This window comes from Cololabis saira, chromosome 12 (genome assembly GCF_033807715.1).
Source record: "Cololabis saira isolate AMF1-May2022 chromosome 12, fColSai1.1, whole genome shotgun sequence".
NCBI classification, from domain to species: Eukaryota; Metazoa; Chordata; class Actinopteri; order Beloniformes; family Belonidae; genus Cololabis; species Cololabis saira.
The window spans coordinates 29,660,675-29,681,076 of NC_084598.1; the positions used below are offsets into that span (position 1 = coordinate 29,660,675).

Sequence of the window (20,402 nt, forward strand, 5' to 3'; positions counted from 1 at the left end):
CGCAATCAAATTTTGAAAATCGACTGTGCGCATGCGCAGAACCACAAAGTAGCATTTTCTGGCAGGGAGCATGGAATGGCAGAACACCTGTTAAGGTGTATACATGGCTTTTAAAAATTCGAAATCGACCGCATTAAGGCAACAATTCGACTTTCTGATAGTTTATAGTTTTTAGTTTATACTTTTATTTGGATCCCCATTAGCTACAGCAAAACTGCAGCTATTCTTCCTGGGGTCCGACACATAATGTACATTACAAAAAAAAAAAAAATTAAAAGCAAACCTAAAGAAAAAAAGAAAGGAAAAACAGAAAATAAAGAAAAAATAAAAAGTAAACTACTGAGTGTTTCTAGCTCCACCTTAAGTGTCACACCTGAAAGGTCTTTAAAAAACCATTATGACAATCTTATTTTCATATGACTCGAATAATTCAAGATTGGTTATTGAGCTTTGTTCGAAGTGCTTGGTGGAAACAGACTATTTGGATCGAGTGGACAGCGCCTGAAAAACCTCAAGGATATTTCCATTTGATTAGAGTATATTGTTTGGTTGCAAAGACTGAAGATAAAAAAACAGCAGCCTGACATCTCTCATCTGTCCATCAACTCTTTCTAATCGGTTTACCATCTATAAATGTTTATTAGTTCTTAATGCAAACCTGCAATGTTCTGTAGAATCTTGCATAAAAGCTAAATGCATTCACATATAAGATTAATTCACAAAGTAGTTATACAAAGATGAAAAATGTATATTTCTCTTTAATGATGGCTGTTGTGAATTTTGATTTGGGATTATTGTTTTTGGTCATTACAACAGGTATAAATGTTATATCAATTATAATTATATTTTTATTTGAGTGAAAGCATTGCAGATATTAGCCATAATTACAATGGAGATTCTGACAATGAAATGCTGAGTCACACTTGAGCTCACTTTACAGCATACACTCACCAGTTACTTTATTAGTTTGAGTTTATTTGAGTTTATTTTATTTATAGTGGTGTACCTGATACCAGCTTTTCTTCATTTTAATCATCAAACTGCTGTCTTCTTTTTCTCTATTTATTCCACCTCGCTCTTTTCCTTTCCTTCGAGTTTCTATATGTCTGTGAGGGAGCTCACCAAAGACTTGATGCAAGGAAGGCGAAAACATTTTTGCAAGGCTACAAGTCAGCTGCATTAGCTTGAACCTGACAGAAAAGTGTTCACGGAGAAATCTAATATTATTCAAGATTTAAGGAAAGTTGTTTTTTTTCCTCCGGAGAGCAGCAAGGCTGTGATTTGTAGCCTTAAAATTGCCATTTCAAAAGTGTAATGACTAATGTTGCCATAATTACAGCCTAGAACTTTGGCTTTCAGATACATCTGCACTCAATTATTGCAAATAATTCAACCATTAATGGCATCTTAATAGGGGGGTAGTTTAATGGTGGCAGAAGAAGGAGGAAGAGGAGGAGGAGGAAGCCAGAGTGTAGTAGAGGTGGAAGAGGAAGCTACAGGGGATGAGTTTACTGAATGAGAGCAAGGCAATCTCTTCAATGCTGTTTGATTTTAAACAGTTCAGACACTAAAAAGAAAAAGAAATATTCTATATATTTTTTCATGCATCAGACACTAAAAAGAAAAAGAAATATTCTATATATTTGTTCATGCATCAGTGTGTTGGACTGGTGGGAGGATGGCAAGACTCAACTCCACGTACTGAAATGACAACATCATTTTTTTATGCGAGCTGACCCAAAGCTGTCTCTTCAATATACTTTCTCTGCCTGTCACTGGTGACAACTGGCTACTTTATCAGAAACCACTGAACCTCAACAGAAATTAAATCGTACTCTGGTCATAAAAATGCTAATATGTATGTGAGAGTGCAGCTGTCTGGTAAAGGAGCGACTGTGTTTGCGCACCTGCCCGTGCTGAGGCGCTTATGCGTTTGCTGCTGGCCGTGCGTCCGTGGCTTCACTGCAGAAAAACAGTCGTGTTGATAAATGGACTCTGTGGAGTTTGGAGTGAGGAGTAAAGTTCAATATGTGTGCACTGAGAGGGATATTGTGGAGCTGATTGGTTTTCTGCATTGATAGTTGTTGTGTACTTTCTTGTACACTTGTGCATTTGTTGCCCATGAAGTAAAAGTTTTTATCTGACCTGCTTTCTTCCTTTTTTAAACTTAACTCAAAAAAAAGAGTACTTTCAACGATATGTTTCCATGTATCCTGATGCTGAATTATTATGGCTATTATTATGGCTATTAGGCTATTATTATAGTTAACTCTTGTGATATTTGGTCTTCCAGATCCCTCTGCTCACCCAAAGCAGAAGCCACCAGCCGCAGACCTCTGCTACAAGACAGAAATCAGCAGTCTCATGGACTTCAACTCTCCGGATGCCTCACTGGACAAAGGTTGGACCTTATTAGTTTGTTTATTAACTCTGGTTCATGGGGGGAATGGCTTTCCTGTTGCAGTGCAATCTGTGTGGTTAATAGCACTGAGATACAGTTTACATGGACCATATACATGGTTTATATACACACAGCTGTATATATACAAACGTTTGCACCTGTATGTTGCTCTTCATAAATCAACTTGATGTTGATTCATGCAGAGCTTGGTTTACCAAAAAGTAAGAACAGTTGTGACTCTATTCATCAATTCCACACTAATATTTACTAAACACAGCTATTGCTATGGGCCATTCATTCTCTAAATATTTTTATCTGTTTTAAATACATCTTTTTTATGAGTCCGTTTGTGCTCGACAGGTGATTTGTTCAAAAGGAAAAAAAAAACTTTATGATTGCAAAGTATTTGAACTAACTCAAAATAGTTTCCTTTTCAGCTCAGTTAAATTCTTAGAATTATCATTGCTGTTATGCTTCATAGACACTCTGGTGTGCTGTTTTCCTGCTGCGTGTTTGGTGACTTGTTCTGCCAAGAAACATCCTGTAAGAGCTGCCTGTAAACTCTAAAGACTGTATTTATTCCCATGACTGTTATCAGGCTGGGTGGTCAGACCGGTCTTACTCAAGCGTCATCGCCTCTCTAAGATTTAAAAAAAAAAAAAAAAATGCTCAGAGACTCGTGGCTCCGCTGTTTTCATGAATCCAGGAGTTTCATGACCAAAGCAAGAACCTCTTTTAGAGAGGATTGAAGATGCTAACCGATGCAGCGGTACAAAACTGTCTCTTGAACAGTGTACGATGTAAAGGTGCCAGCAGCAGCATCAGCATGGCTCTTTAGTGTCATCCAAGCAGCCCGTGGGGATCCTGTCCTCATTAGTGTCCCGCTTTGGGGGCGCGTTTATCTGCCAGTTTACTCTTTCCTCCCGTTTGCGTCTGGTCCTGCTGTGGCCGTACCGAGAGGGCTCTCAAAAAATACTTGTCGTTACAGAAAAGGAACACAAAATTACCTCCTTCTGCACAGTGGAATGCAGCTAAGTACATTTACTCAAGTTTGGGTTTGTATTTATATTTGACACAATCTTCTCAAGGTTTCTTTCTTGTAACAACTGCTTTTACTTATCAGCATTAGTCAAATTAGTTGTGATCTCAAGACTTTATGTTTAGATTAAAAAACATACTGTTGATAAATCCTGGATTTTGAGAGCGCCCGTACTTTTTGACTATCATCTACAACAGATTCATGCACGCTGTTAGAGTGGCACGTCTCTGTGTGTATACAAACACACTCCTGCAGCATGAGGCAGCTGGTGCATTAGGTCCGTAGTCATTTTCTGGGTGCTTTAAATGTGCAGACTCAGGGAAAAAAAAAAAAAACATACGCACACCAAAACCCCTGCAGTGGCCAAGGCCACGCACATCACTACAAGTTTCATCAGAGTGAGAATGAGCAACTGAGGGGCTGTGCTATCAGCAAATCCTTCTCAGTTCTGCAGTAAAAAAGAGAGAAAGGGAAAGGGGAGCGGAAACAAACGGAAGCAGCGAGCACTGGATCATTACGGAGACAGGTGCTGCTTCTGCACATTAAGTGGCTGTGATGTCACCGGCGGCGTGAGGCTTGGTGTGTGCGCTAGTTTCAGATGGGAAGGTCAAAGCAAAGAAGTCAAACAAGGGGCTTTGGGAAGAGGTGACAAGGGGGGAGAAATAGAGGTGAAGAGCTCCATGAAGAGCGGGAGGACAAGGTGAACAATTACACAAGGATACTCGGTTGCCTACATACAGAGAGTTTAATGATTAATGACAGAAAATCAGGCCGAGAAGAGGAGACTGGTGATGAAGAAAAGAACAAAAAAAAAACGAGAGGGAGAATGTGACTGTGTGGGTGCATGTGCAGAGTGTTGAGTGTTTCCATTTCTCTCGTTTGCTGACTCTTTAAAAATAATACCTGCCCTCATCGAAGCCCTGTGAATGCCACTTGGAGAGTGGCAGTTAAATTGCTTCCAACAGCAGTATCCGGGCCGCTCCACTGTAAATTATACACGTCAGAACTGGCTAGTGAGAGACGCTCGGACAGAGTCGTTACAGTCGATGTGGCTGCGACTCATTTCATTTAATTACACCAGAGAGCAAAAAGTGGAGAACAGTGCTGTTGTATTTGGTTTGTTACGGTGATGAGGCCACGGCCACTTTAACGTTAAAACTCTGCCAGGGTTTTATAACGGAGATTATTTTATGACAACAGCGTACAAGGGTAAAAGCAACACTGGCTTCCATCCATCCATCCCGTCATCTACGCCTGTTTAATAAGGGTGATGGGGATCACAACACAGACTTGCTTCTATGTAATGTGAGTTTTATGAATAGATAAAATGATCCCATGAGATCTAAAGGTTTAAACAAAATAAAAAGAGCTTGCTTGTTTGGCAGGTCCAAATTAAGACGCAGCTTTATATAAGCCCTCCTCCTGCGGTGAACCATGCTGTTGCAACTTCTGTGTTCTCTCTTAATACCATATAATCTGTTTAGAGGCACCTCTGGAGTACTACTCAGATCAATTTGCATTTTGGTACGGTACATTACCTTTACCACTTATAACCTTTTTGTTTTGGAGCTGCGATGTTCAGAAATATCGTACATCCAAGGACGTTATTCTGGATCATGCTATGTGTTTCGATTATTTTTCTTTCATTTATCTTCTGAGGTGCCTGGTGAAAGCAAGAACATGTGAACTAATATCTATTTCCCTCATAAAGTTAGCAGATTTAGAAAACATGCTTTTAATAACCAGTGTTTGGATGCCTTCTGTCAGATAGACTGTCAGTGCTTTCAAATATCACACTTTGGGCCAAAGATGGATTAGAAATCATTTTGTGTTCCAAGGCATCCATGCCAGAAACTACAAGTCACCAATTCCTTTTCCAAGGAAGAGAAAATTAACATCTGTTTTATTCATCTAAGGAGACACTCAAAGTAAACATGCTGCTTCCTTCATTTTTGCGCTGATGAAATTAATAGATAAAGGTTTTACAATGGTGATCCCAATCCTTGATGATTATAATTTAATATATTTTGAGACCAGCTCTTTTCAATCATTTTGCTTGTATTTCAGTAGAAACATGTGCCTGACGCCACTTTAGGTTGTTCTTCTTCAGATTGGTGACCAGACCAGGGTGTACGCTGCCTCAGGGCCAATGATTACAGCTCAGATAGCCTGCCAGCCTCCCGCCTCTCACCTCTCTCCCCTCTGCGCTGTCCTGACCAGGAGAAAGTGAGTTTAAAAGTGGATGGAGTGACCTCATCAGGCTTTGAATTCACACTTCATTGCAGCACTGTGCCAAGGTGATGTCGAGGTCTGTTTTCTATCATTATGACCCGCTAGCAGGTCGAGTACAACCAGTGACCGGTATTATAACTTCCTGCTTGCCCTCCGAGTGGCCGTTTCAAAGGCCCGGTGGAAGCCGAGCAACTACGCTTGGTGTCCAGCAAAAGTGAACTGGCGGCAGAAGCGCTAACAGAGAGAGACAGTCGATGCTGGACCTGGTGTGTTTGCAAGAAACTGAAGTCTGGTGACTTCTATTCAGATAATACTGAATATGCCAAAAAAAGAAAAAAAATGTATGAAGAAGAGGAAGAAAAAAGTAACTGACGTATCGTCTTGGCAGGAGTGGTGAGAGGCTTGTTGGTCATGTTTGTGGTCAAAAATAGGATGCCAATCCATCTTTGAATCTGAAGAGAGTGAAACTGTAGTCTCTAATAAAAAGGGAAGGGATTAAACACATGAAAAGTATGACTGGGTTTGTTTTGTGGGGAGTTAACGACCAACAAAGTCAAATCTTAGCAGTAAGATGGCAGTAACTTTGATGAAGAAGCCAGAAGGGACCAGAGCCATCCAACTCCTCTCCAGCTCTCTCTTTTGGCTCTTTTGAGATCATATTTCCATTTAAACATCGATTCTGAAGCTAAATATGCCCAACAACCTTAGATGCACACTATTAGAATATCAAGGAGTGTACAGTACGCCAGCTCACACATTGCAGGTCATAGGTCAAGAGTGGATGTTTATATGGACAGTGTTGTAAAAACTTGTTATTACAAGTCACGTGCTGCATTTGTGCACTGATCTACTATGAATAGGAACTTGGGATTTCCACCTTTCGCAGGAAAATGTTAACAGGAAGTGGGATTTCCACCTTTCGTAGGAAAATGTTAACAGGAAGTGGGATTTCCTTTTGGTGACACACAGTCAAATACTGGTGGAGAATTATTAACTCTTTTTTTTATGACTCAACTGATGATTTGAAGAAAGTTAGGGGTTTTTGAATATATTAATCACACCCAAAATGTGTTTTAAAAAAAGGATTTTGTTTTTATAATAAACTAATACATTTTTAAACTTCTCTATTTATATTTCAACAATTAAAACACATCATGAAAGAGGCCACAACAGTGTGACCTTTTTGTTGCTGCTGCTAGCACTTTAAACGGCCCGACACAGCGGTCAGGTCAGGTCACATACCGCTTGAGCGGCAGTAAACTGCAGAACCTGTTTAACTGCCTGCAAACCGGACCTCTGCGGGACGCCAGTCCTCATGTTTCCCACCTTGCAACTATTCAAAATAAATAAACTCAAAATTCAAAGAGAAAAACCTCCCAGCTCTGAATTATATGGAGTAGAAAATTAATTCTTCTTTTTGAAAGCTTAAGAAAAACAACTTGAAGCGATGTTGAAAATTTAAACAACAGAAAACTGCAGCAACAGTATTCTGCAGTGTGATTCAGGTGAGTGAGTGATTTATGTGTATATATATATATATATATATATATATATATATATATATATATATTTATATATATAATATCTGTCTGTGTGTAGCCATTGATGATTTCCTGCTCGGGCCATTTTTCCCTTTTGCACTTTTGTCTTCACAGTTCACTGCTATTTTCTCTCGTCTGCTTCACACTTTGTGACTCGTGGGCTGACATTTCTCGCAGGGTTGCCCAAGGTTTTTGCAGTTCAAGCTGCCGTGTTGAGAACGATCACAGGAAAAAGGCAAAAGCGAAAGCGACAATTTACGAGGAGAGGGCGTCCATTAACAGGAGCACGATGTGCCGTCTAATGGTCAGTGAGCTGAATGCGGCTCGTAAAAAGACGGACACCACTCTCTTCAAAGAGCTGAAAAGCTGAAAATTTGACCTTCCACATGCATGTTTGTTCCTTTTTGTATGTACAAGCGCACACAGGTTTAATACATTTCCAATCCTCCTCTCGTGGCCTGTTTCATACTAATCTGTATTCCCCAGATCAGTGAGAAGTCCACATGTTCTTTGCTGTAAAGTCTTCTGTTGAGGAATTACGTAAATGCTACAGAGATGCTGGCTGCTTCACTTGATTTTTATTTAAATGCTATCACTCTCAACTCATTACATCCTGGCATATAAGACAAGGCAAAATGCACTCGCAGAAACATACATTACTTTTAACAACTAAATATTTTTTATCATAGTGTAGTAAAATGCATGTATCAGAGTAAATACCTGTGGTCCCTCTGCAGCGATTTGATGGTATCCTCATCCATTCTAAACGACCAGCTACATGTTTATAATGAGAAACAAACACTTTTTTGTCTTCATAGACGCCTGAGCAGGGACTCGATCTTTCTCGGTTATCTTTAATTTATGTTCCCGTAACCCCAGACTCAGTCTGAAGCGAGAAAAAGTCTAAGTGAAAGGTTTTATTCTGATAGCAGATAATAAAACATGTCATAATGTTTGCGGGTCATCTCCCATTTCAGGAGCAGCCCTTCTCATCTATCAGGCACTGGGCTATTTTACAAACGCATTAAAAAAAAAACACATCTTCAAATGACATGATAGATGACACCATTATATTTTGTGTCTGGACTTATTTTCTCCACATTGGGGGAGTCCTGTCATCCTTGGACGTGTAATCTTAAGTCAATGCTTACCAGGCAGAGTTACATTATTTCTTTTATAGCCACTTAAACTACAGTTCTCCTCCTCAGTGGCAATAAAAGATATTTGTTACCGTTCCGTGAAATGGCATCGTAGCTACAGAAGGACAATAAGGTCCAGCGAAAATCAGTGACTCGTTTCCAACCGTGTCGTACATTGTGAGTCAGCGGCTCGCTATCAGCTACCTGCTCGCCTTTGTGTGTTATCCAGAAGTGAAATCTCTGCATGCTCACACACACGCGCACACGTGTTCACGACACAATAAAGTCTCGCGTCCTTATCTCATGACACCGACGTGGTATATTGTGCCAGTGTCTTCGATGATTACGTGGTCTGATGCAATGAAGTTGAGCGTAGAAGAGGAGGTGGTGAGTAAAAGCCCTGGAAGGATGTATACAGACACAATGCACAACAAGAGATGATTTTAGTTCATCTGTTACCTGTTTTACAGGGATTGGTGATGATCTATAAAGTTTCACTGCAAAGTTGTTTAATCATTCTGTTTTAAGGAACCATGAAATGAATTCAAGTTCAATTATTTTACATAAAAAAATAGTTTTCTGTATTGTTATGCCTAAAATGGTCTCTTTTTATTCATATAGACCAACAGATGGCCAGATCTAATTTTAAAGAACAGTATCAATAACATTTTTTGGCAAATATAAAGAAAATACTGAATTACAAAAACAAACTGGTTGTGAGGTTGGCACATATCCTGATGCTTTATTTATTATAATTATTGCAGGAATGAAAGGGACAATTAATTAGTCCTCAGTTGTTGTTTTTTTTCCAACTGTTATGTCAAATCCTTAATTTGCAGTTCAGTTGTCGTGATTACATTTATGTTGTGAGTCACCAATGAAAAGGTTTTATCTTTATCCTTGCACACATTCAGACACATAAATCCTAATTAATGCAAACGCTTATCACGTTTCTTTAAAAGCTGTTTCTGACTCACTCTCCGCTCTTCACTCACTCACCGTCCCTCCAATATCACATCACTGCAAAGGTGGTCGAAATTTTTAACGAGAAGGCAGACAGATAGTGAGAACAATCACCAGCCTTGCCCTGCCCACACTCAAGGACATTCGGAGATCACGCTGCCTCCGCAGACACCAGCATACTCAAAGATGCGACCCATCCCTCTCACCAGCTAATCTCACCGTTACCATCTGGAAGGTGCTACGGAGCCACTAAAGCTCGCACCTCTAGACTGAAAAACAGCTTCTTTCCAAGAGTCGTGACTGCACTGAACTTCCCTAGACAGCTGACCCTCCCTGCTGCCGGCACCTTTGCGTCATGATAACTATTTAACTGAACTGATAAAAACAAAACAAAAGAAGAAAATCATTTTTCAGGAACAGCCGCTGCCTTTTATCCTCACATGTGCCATTTTCACGGTCACCCTTCTGGAATTAATGTGGATATTATTATACTATGCTACTGATGTTGATTTATTTATTTTCAAACCTTTTTCTAGTCTCAATTATATTATTTATTGCATTTGTTGCAATTCATGTGTGTTTAAATAACGTTAGTGTATAGTGCCGTTTGATACAATGAAATAAAGCGTTTTGAATTGAATCGAATCAGATCAACTTCCATTAGGGTGCAACTATTTCTGCTGTTATTGAAAGTCTATTTTTTTGTATTTCATAGTAACTAGAGAAATTAAAGAGTTGCGAATAAAAAGGCATGTAGAAGGCTTTCTATAAAGGGTTATACAATGAAATGAAAAAATATTCAATATACTATTTTTATTTTATTTTTTTTACATCTTAAGCTGTTTTCACACTGGCACTGTTCAGGTCAGCCCAAAGAGTCCAGTTCACTTGAGTTGGTGCTCCGCTGCACACTTAATACAGCTTTTTGAGAAAAAATATTTGTGAAGATGAATCAAGCTATCCGAAAAAAGGAAGTAATAGAATCTGGTGCGGACTCAGGCCACACCAGCATATGTGAAAACAACCTTAATCCACCAAATGATGACAATATCCTGCGTGAATCCCATGATTTTGACTCTAAAGCCCCTCATTATTTGTGCTTCAATTACTGTTATTGAACTTGGTTGAACTCCCAGTGCACCTACAGTACAAGCTATTGAAAAAAGGCAGCACTATACCCTTAAAAAAACTGTATGGGAAGAAAGGAAAAAAAAAATCATTAATTTTACATGATTCTTTGCTTATGAAGGTATTAGTTTACATAGACTCAGGGAAGCCAACAGCTGGCAGATCTGTTGAGTGCAGCCAGCTCGTGTTCACCTGCACACGTATCAAGAGTCTATAAGCATATGTACCTTAGCCTAGCTCCCTACTTCGTCGGTGCATGTGTCTGTGCACATGACTCTGTGTGTATATGTTTGAGTAATGTGGGAAAATCCTAGCGACAACTCAGCTGAGCTCCTCCTCTTCCCCGGCACAAACTTTGAGCGGAGGGGGCGGGCCAGAGTGTACTCTATCGGTGAACTTGTGGGAGTTCCCTTGAACAGGTACATTCAGGGAGGGAAAGACACAGCCGTCGCTCCTGGATGCATTTCCTGCTGTCAACTGAGCCCGACTTTAGAAGAAGGTAAAATGGTGGAGTTTAAGTGAAGGCCATTCGTTAAAAAGAAAAGAAGGATTTTTTTGGATGTTTTTGTCCCGAAAGTGGTCGTCATCCATTTGACAGATCCTGGAATCCTTTGATCAGCTCCCCTCTGAGGAGGGGATGAGGTCAGACGGGGAGCGAGGGAAGTTTGGTAAGTGAGAGGAAATGACAAGAGCAGCAGAGAGGCACTTTAATGGACTGATGTGTGAAGTGAGTGTCGGCACAGCTCTTTTTAAAAAAGGTCTTATTCTGAGACCTTGATCAGCATCGTACTGGACTTAACCTGAAGAGCATCGTGTTTTGACCTGTTGGCAGGTGTCGTGTCTGATAGTGAGTCACATGTGTAAGCGTTGAGCCGTTGGGAGACTTTAACCTGCATGACCTCACACAAGCTGTTATTGTCTGAACATGGAAACTCTCGGGCCAGCAAGAGACTCGCCGCATCTGCAGACATGTGCTCGTGAGGTGAATGACCCACAAAGTTTTCTTTAATTCTCAGCTGTTTCAGGACATTTTTGGGGAGGTTGTGAGGTGACCAGGTCACATGTGGTTGTTGTTGGATTTCTCTTCAGACGTTTGTCTCCAAACAGTGTTTGTATTGTCATGCAAAGCAGGATGAGTGTTGTGTTTGTAAGGTAAACGTTGTTATCTATGTCCATGGGCTGCAGTTCCTAGTCTGTGTCTATATTTTTCATTCACATGAGAATTTTTGCTGTATCCGCCAGTTTGGTTTCAGATTCAGACTTGACTGAAAAGTGTCAGATTACGTTAGGTGTCACACAGACTCACAAAGTCACACGGTTGTACCAAAATTTGCTGTTTTTACCAAACACTTGCATGTGTGATTGAATAGTTCGAACACAGAGCTCAAACACGGAGGCGATAGATAGATTGACCCTTTGTTTTTTCTACTTTTTTATGCCAAAAAATTGACTTAAAACTGCTCAAACTTGCATTTGGAAAGCATGTCATGCTAATCTTTTCAAGCTTAACTTAAGGTGTGGTTGTCACACAATTAGGGCTTTTAAAGCAAAACCAAGCCCCGGAGGCTATAGACGGCTCTCTTTGCACAACCCTTACAATCCCAGGTGTGGTTATTTATTTGCAATTTTACTCAGATACGCACCTTTGTGTCTCTCATTTCTCTGACCATGCCATTATTACCGTTTAGGCAATTTGTGGTTCGTCTTTGCAAACTGGAACAAAACATTAGTCATGCAGCCACTATTGTTTGTAACCATGGCAGCCGATTATGTATCATCAGAGCTGTTGCATGATTTTCCAGCAGAATAGAAAAATGTTTTGGTTTGAATCTATTTTTGTTTTTGATCTGTTTAAATACCACAATTTCAGGGTTCCTGTGCTGATTGTAAAAGGTATAGAATTAGTTTTTGATGTCTTCCAGATTGAGATAAGTACGGGGGGGAAAGGAAAAGATATGTGAAGATATATATCGAATATTGAATTTCTAAAATTCATTAGTTACGCAAGCATTTTTTATGTGTACTGTATAAAAGATAGATTTACAGCACTTGAATTATATATCCACACTATTAAAAAAAATCGCTTTGGTTTTTACAGTCAAGCCTCAATGGGTATATTGTGGGGTGGGGTGGAGTTAATACAGGGTTCAGTGTCCTGCTGAAGGACACGTCTCTGAGCTGGGGATCGATCCACCGACCTTCCAGTGACAGGACAACCTATTCTACACACTGATCCTCGGCTGCTCCATTTTCGGAGCTCCAGATTGGTTTTGGAGACCCTAAACTTTGATTCAATCCCCCAGATTGGTCTCAGATTGGATAAAGCTGAAAGCTATCTGAATAAATAGACTAAAACTTTGCAATTGTAAGAAAATTGTTTTGTTTATAGATACCTATATTCTTATGTTCAGTGGTATAACTGCCAAACTAAGACGATAGGAAAGTCAATCACAGATGTGTCACTTTGACCTCTTTTCAACCAACTTGAATCAGGTGCAGGTGATGGGGTGATCCTAGGACCAGTTCAGAGCTGGTTCTACATTTTTAACCAACCTAAGAATTGGTTTGATGCTCCATACAGTCGGTGCCGCTATAAAATTACATCATTACTTCTTTTCCGATGTTGAACCTCCCTTTACTGCAGTCTTGAGTTTCCACTGAGGACAAAAGATCAGAAAAGACACACATCACAATGTTTTCCCACAACATCAGTGTTGTAATATTGTCAGTCTGCGTTTCTAAAGATCGTTGTAACCTGCAGTATTTGTGATCCCTCATTGCTATGCCGACCGGTGTTTCCAAATGCCGAATGGTATTTGCAGCATTTATACACACTGTTTTAAGCAAGATCTATAATTGCCAGCGTGTGACGCTGATACAGCCTGAACTGTTCATCAATAACAATGCAAACACAGTTTTTAAATTCAGCTTAAATGTGTTGTGAGAGTCACTTTCTGCAGCACTTTGGACAGTACTCACAAACACTATGCTTCGGAATGCTAACCAGTATTCATGAATTCAGACCCAAGCAGGATGTGTCCCTGAGTGGCATCCACAAACAAGTGGGGTGATACTGAAACACAGTATTTAATGATACAGATGCAAATACTGTTTTTGAATTCAGTTTAAAACAGCCATTGCGAGTGCCGCTTTTCAGCAGTGCGTGAAGCCCGTGATTAAGAGCATAAACTCGTTAGGAAAACAGGCAACGAACAAGTGAGACGTGGTCATTTTTTTAAGATTATAATCTGCCCTTTTTGTTTCAACATGTTGTCTGGCCCCCTACTGTCTACTCATGTCAACTCATCGTAAAGATACTTTAACAATTAATTTCTACATCATTCATTTTAATTTAAAGAAAAAGTTTTTTTTACAGTCTGTTCTTTTTAAATAGTAATCGCAGGAAGCTGATGTCACAAAGCCTTGGCTTGATGAACAGTGTCAGGCTTCATCACCTCCTGATATGGATGTTATCAAAAGGTTTACAATTATTAGGGCCCAAGCACTGACAGTACAAAGGTCCTATTGTATCTGTAGGAATTTTTATTTTCCTCGTTATCCTCGTTCTCGTTTTTCTTCCGATGAAATTAGGGCCTTTTTGCCCCCCTAAACGTGCCCCAAAAGTCACCAAATTTTACACGCAAGCCAGGCCTGGCGAAAAATTTGATATTTAATGGTTTGCATTAATGGGCGTGGCAAAATGGCTCAACAGCGCCCCCCTAGAAAACTTTGTGCCTCAAGCCCCACAATACGGTTTGACGTACATGTACGAAAATCGGTACACACCTGTATCATGTCGCAACTTAAAGACAAGTCTCTTGGCGCCATGGCCGAAACCGAACAGGAAATCGGCCATTTTGAATTAATCGTGTAATTTTGGCGCAATTTATGCCATTTCTTCAGCTGTTAATGCGGCCCGAACCGTAACGTGCACCCAGGTGTGTTATACATCAAAATGTGCGTCTCAATCCTGCGACGATGGGCATTACTTTTATCAGTCAAAAGCATTACCGTGGCGACAATAGACGCCAAAAAGCACGCCCCCCCTTCATCTGATTGGTCCGTATTTGATAGTTCCTACTTTCTGCCATAACTTTTGAATGATTTGACATAAAGACTCGTGGGGGGTGTCATCGGACTCGGTTTTGAGTCCATGAACAGAATTGGTGCAAATTAGCCCCGCCCCTTCTTCTGATTGGTCGACATTTGATAGTTCCCTTTTTTCTGACATAACTTTTGAATGGTTTGACATAAAGAGTCATGGGTTGTGTCATCGGACTTAGTTTTGAGTCCTTGACTTTTATTGGTGAAAATTGCACGCACGATGGCCCGTTCATCGCTGCTTGCAGCTTTCATTTTTGTTTGTTTTGTTTAGTTTTTTTAAGGATTCCATTTAATTATTAATTATTTATTTACCTGATTCGTGTAAAATTTTAGCTAACACAGTGAGGGACAAGACAATAGAGTATAATATTTATTCAATAGTGTTAACAGGGAGAACATAGTTCACATTCTCTTTGGGGTGTTGTTGTTTTTCTGTTTTGCTTACACTTTGAATACAATTATCTATCAATTTAGTGGAAATAGTTTTGTAAGAGTTACAGTATGAATTAGTGGAATGTAATGGAGATCATAACATTCATGTTTACAATTATATTTCAAACCGATTTATTTAGAGAAAAAAATGTCTCCCACTTTATATCAAAACTTACCTATTAAAAGTCAGCAAATTTGTGTGGAACTTTAAAATGGAAAATGTTTAGGATCCCAGATATTTGCCTCTGTCAGATGTGTCGCTCGACCATCAATACTTCAGATTCCCGCGCTCCGTTGTGCCTCGCAGCTGTCACTCACAGATGTGTTAAGAGGACGGACATGCTGTCAGAATTGATTCCTGCAGGCGAACATCCTCTCTGAACCAAACTGTAAGATTTATTTATTTTTTGGTTATTGCTGGGAAGGACATTACTGTTCGTTTGGGGGTTGTGGGTGTGTGCCCACATTTGTGTGGCCTCCAGATGCATGCATCTGTCTGTTTATGCCAGTGCAGACAGGAGAAAAACGAAAGGCTGTGGCATTTGGCGCTTCCATAAAATAGGGATTCCTGTTATCCCAGCATTTGTCATCCACGGGTATCTGGGTAAGCTGTGCTCTGGCCTTAACTTACCCAAAGACTTAAACTACCGGAACAAGGTTGACATGGTGAAAAAGAAAAATCATAAAAATAAAAGTATATTTTGCTTCTGAACTTTAAAAAATGTAGAGTGAGTTTGAAGTCATTTCAGAGACCATGGCGAGTTTTACTTTCTCTACTATAAGGATACTAGCAAATTTGTACACATCTGTATATGTTAGCTAAAAACTTTGACTTTCTTTATTTATAGTTTTAGACAACTTGCTTGGGTTTCGCTCTCAGGAATTCAATGTTTGTTTACATGGAGTTGAGGGTGAATTATGCAAAATCACAGAAATCCATTCAGAAGAGCTGGTTTTTAGACATATCTACAAGATAATACTCGTAAAGTACAGCTGACTTACTGGAGGAGGATATGTTTGTTGTTTTTCAGAGTGGTGCAGATTGTAATCTGTAAAGTCATTAAGTGCAATGTGATTTGTACTTGTTTGGGGTGGGATGTTATCAGCTGAATCTACAACAGTGATAACTGATGGCACAATAACAGAAAGATTAAAGAGGGATATCCTCTCCCTGATTTGCATCCTAGTCGTGAGACAATATGATGGTTAAATTGTGATCAACGGTCACAGAATGCCTCCTGGAGAAGGGTCACTTCAACAATTTATGAATAAAAATAAAAAACTCAGGGATGTTGACGTGTCAGTTATGATCTAATAATTTTGTGTTGAGTAATAATGAAGCGATTTTATGTTGAAAATAGGGGTGTAACGATACACTAATCTCACGATACGGTACGATACACGATATTGAGGTCACAATAACGATACGATACGATATTATAGCAGTATTTTTTTAACAACCTTGCACGAGGAACATATGACTGGAAAAAATTGTCTTTTATTTGAAAGACACCAAATACAAAATAATGCTGTGCATTTGCCCTATTGTACAGTTTGTAATGCTTTATAACTGTTTAAGTTTTAAAGAGAAAGCCAGGCCAACCATTTTCCACAAACTGAACTAAAAGTAAATGTCAGGTTTGCATTATGCATCTTCAGTTTCATACAAGTAAACATATTTTGCCACAAACTGAATAGTTTCTCTCCTGTATGATTTGACTTTTTTCTTTTTTCAGATGCGCGTTACTAGTCAACACAATAGATTAATATTTATATTCCAATATCGCGATACACTTTGTCATCTCCACGACACGTATTGTGACGTTTTTGTATCACGAAATTTTGTGGCACGATATATTGTTACACCCCTAGTTGAAAATATGTGATGTTTTTAATAACGAATGAACAAATGGGTTACTAATCACAGACACTTCTGTTGCAATCACGATACTGTTTAGGCAGTATTGTTATAAAAGTTAAAAAGCTAAAACACCATATGTGCTCCAAAAAGGATGAACCTTTCAAATTAAAAGTTCTTAGTCCACAAACAGGTGGACCCACTCGTATGTTTTACTCTGACAACTACAAAGATTGCATTAGATATGTAGGAGCTGCAGAAAAAAACTTGGATTTCAGATGCTCAACTGAGCCGTTGAACATTTTTGGCTAGTGCATGACATCTTTAATGTTAAACCTTTACTTACCAGCCTGTTGTCAGGCTTCTGCTCTCAAATTACATGTGGCCCCTGTACAGGGGGCTGGTAATCAGGGTTCTACTGGGTTCCGACTTGTATCTGTTGATCTTAACAACCTACCAGCCAGCTCAGTTTGACAGTCTAACTGTGAGAGCAGCTGATTCTGGTACGAGCTGCGTAATTGCCATCTCAGGTGAATGCAGCTAACGGCTCCCCCGGGTCGAGGCTGTTTTCTTCCCATTGTGACACACGGGTGACAATTGAGAGCATGTAACAGGAATCAGCAGCCTGTCAGCATCAAGTCACGGATTATAGACCCACTACAACAATCAAAAGGCCTGCCACTTTCTGAAGCCATTGTGAGTTTCAATCAAGATCAACTGATTATAGCCTTTATTATGTTCCACTTATTTCTCCCTCTGAACACTTCTGCATCTAATCATATTCAGTCCAAAGCAAAGGAAAATTGCTTCACCTGCTGTCACAAATCAATATCAACCCTCTGTTGGGTGCAGTTCTCAGACCCCCCCCTGCCTGCCCCAATACACACACACACACACACACACACAGCTCATCAGATTTGCATGGTTGACAGAACACACTTTCTACAAGTCACTGAAATGGCAGCGAGCATTTGCAGTGACAGTCTTTTCAATCTCGTATCTTTTATTTACTGAAGGTGTCAACAAGAGCTGTAGTCTCTTTTCAAACTGAACAAATGGAACTCCACAGCCACCAGGTACACATTACAGCCTACAAATATTATTGAATACCTCAAGAGGGACCGGGGCAGTTTCGACTCCCCTGCATTCCAGTTTGTCTTGAAAATCGTAACCATTATCTTGGTGTGTAGGTGTCAAGACGACACTTTTTATTCCTGGCAAGTTTGCTGATGTGTGTTTGGTCGTTATGAGAGATTGCAGGGTGTCATTACGTTGTCAGGTGTTCTGACTCTGCTCGTGGGTGTGCATGCGCGTTTGTGTGTGATGAAATATAACCATGGTGACGCAGAGACTTTGGCACACGCTATTAATAATGACACCATTAGCCTTTTGACACAAGAGGCCACTTCTCAACTATTTTTACCTAAATCTAAGCCAGCCTCTACATCCATCAGACACGGGGAATCAGTTGAATTGCAATGTTCTTTAAGGACAGTCAGAGAACTCCAGACAAGAAGTGTCTTTCTTCTGTTGCATCAATATGTTGGCATCTTATCCAAATCACGGCTGAATTAAATACATGTCCCTACTCACTGAAATAAATATCAGAGCAACCCAAGACATATAACCAAACAACTAATTAGTGTTCATTTTAAGTTTAAGGATCTTGTGTCTATCAGAACTACATTCGCAAAGTGCCAAATCAGTCACACACATAATTAGTAATCCCCAAAAACATCAAAAATTTCACAGATTTGCAATTAGGGTTTCCGCTTTTTTGTTCTTGTGCATAACTGAGTTCCCACCTGAGCGTTTACTAAAGAGAGAACAAAAGACATGCAACTAATAAGGGGATCACAGAAGAATTAAGTTAATACAAATAAGCCTGTGTAAGTATTTTTTCTCATTCTTTCAGTATTTTATTGGCTCCATCCATCTTTCATATTATGTTCTAACTTCAGTGATGATTGCGATAAGTGAAATGTAAATAAAACCATTTTCCATCTATCAAAGCCCACCTATGCTGGTTCAAGTGTGGGAGATTGAGACCTCCATCTCCCCAGTCACCTTTTCCAGCTTTTTGAGGAAGGCACCAAGGCATTCCCAGTTCCCAGATCAGTCCAGTAATAGAACTTCCCAGTGTGTCCCGGGTCAGCCTTTGGCCCTTGTCCTGGTTGGACACGCCCGGTAAACCCCCTGCAGGGAGGGATCTAGAAAGCATCATAACTAGATGACAGAAGCGCGCCAGTTGCATAGGGACGGAATTAGAAATCAGAATGAATTTGAAGGTTTTTTTTAAATATATATTTTTACGTGGTATATAAAAATCACAAAAATGAAGAAAATCGAAAATTCACAGTAATCGCATTGAAAATAACTAAAATCAAATCGAATAAGCATGACCATTGTCAGACATTACTGAGTCTGCTACTTATCACATCTGCCAACATCCGACCCTCGCCACTACTCGCCCTGTTTGGTGTCCTACCCACTGGCCTTTCACTGCCGTCCCACTTTGCTGAGCTTGTTGCCTTTCTCACATTGTTAGCAGCAAGACGTGCCATTCTGATGCGGTGGAAACGCCCTTACCCTCCCTCTCATTCTCAATGTATTAAAGACGCCCTGCATTTTATGAGACTGGAAAATATTAAATACTCTCTTCGTTTCTCCGAACGGAAGTTCCATAAAATATGGCGACCCTTCCTAGATCATGTCAGATCTCTCCAATTAGAGATCGACCCTGACATCTAGACCAGGGGTTCCCAACCTTTTTTGAGCCAAGGACCAGCAGAAGTATAAACAAAAAGCTCAGGGACCGGTTGACAATTTATGTCAATTTTAATAAACATTTTAGAAAAAAACTATGCATTTTAAAATGCAGGCTATTATCAGCGACGTTAGCTGATGTTGTGGCCTTTAAAACTTGCTTCTGCAAATGTAACTCACGTTTTTTCCTTTCGAAAAAATCCACTGGTTTGTCTTTGAGAGAAGGATGTTTTGTATTTAAGTGTCTTTGAAGCTTGGATGGCTTCATTGCTTCGTTGGCGAGCGTTTCTCCACATAAAATACATAGTGGGTTTGGCGCCTCCAAATCGCCCGTTGCAACAAATCCGTATTTTATATACATAATGTCGTACTTGCGATTAAAGCTTTTGCTTTTCTTTTTGGTAGGATTTTCCACTTGTTCATCACCATTTCTTTTACTCGAACAACCAGTAAAGAAACGGCTCATGGAGGTTTGCTGAGGTCCGCCCATCTCTGCAGCAGACTGAACCTAACCTGCATACAGCACCTGTGCATTGCGCTGTTCAGTCCGGTCGGGTACCAGAACTTATTGTCCGCCAAGCCATGACAGGGCTGCCACTCAAAGAAACACATTTCGATTTATACAAGTTTTGGATGAAATTATATGACAAAAAAATGCAAAAATTGTTTTCTTAAATTTAGTATGAGGTTGCTTTAATTATGTGGCAAATGATAATAAACACGAGAAAGATGGGTACTTCAATGAAAAATAGATATTTTATTCAACTTTGCTGCTGTTCATACAAAAAGTAAATAAAAA

General features: G+C 39.8%; 1 protein-coding gene across 5 annotated transcripts in view; it reads left to right on the top strand.

Moving 5' to 3' along the window:
• kazna (kazrin, periplakin interacting protein a) overlaps positions 1-20,402 on the top strand; it is a 196,484-nt gene that overhangs the window by 124,580 nt on the left and 51,502 nt on the right. For 4 of the 5 annotated variants that reach the window (XM_061736480.1, XM_061736479.1, XM_061736478.1 and 1 more), the window contains exon 4: positions 2,294-2,401. In XM_061736480.1, coding sequence (XP_061592464.1) covers positions 2,294-2,401 — 108 coding nt within the window. Of the gene's footprint in view, positions 1-2,293; positions 2,402-10,874; positions 11,112-20,402 lie in introns of those variants that run through there. The other variant, XM_061736482.1, reaches the window with a different exon arrangement.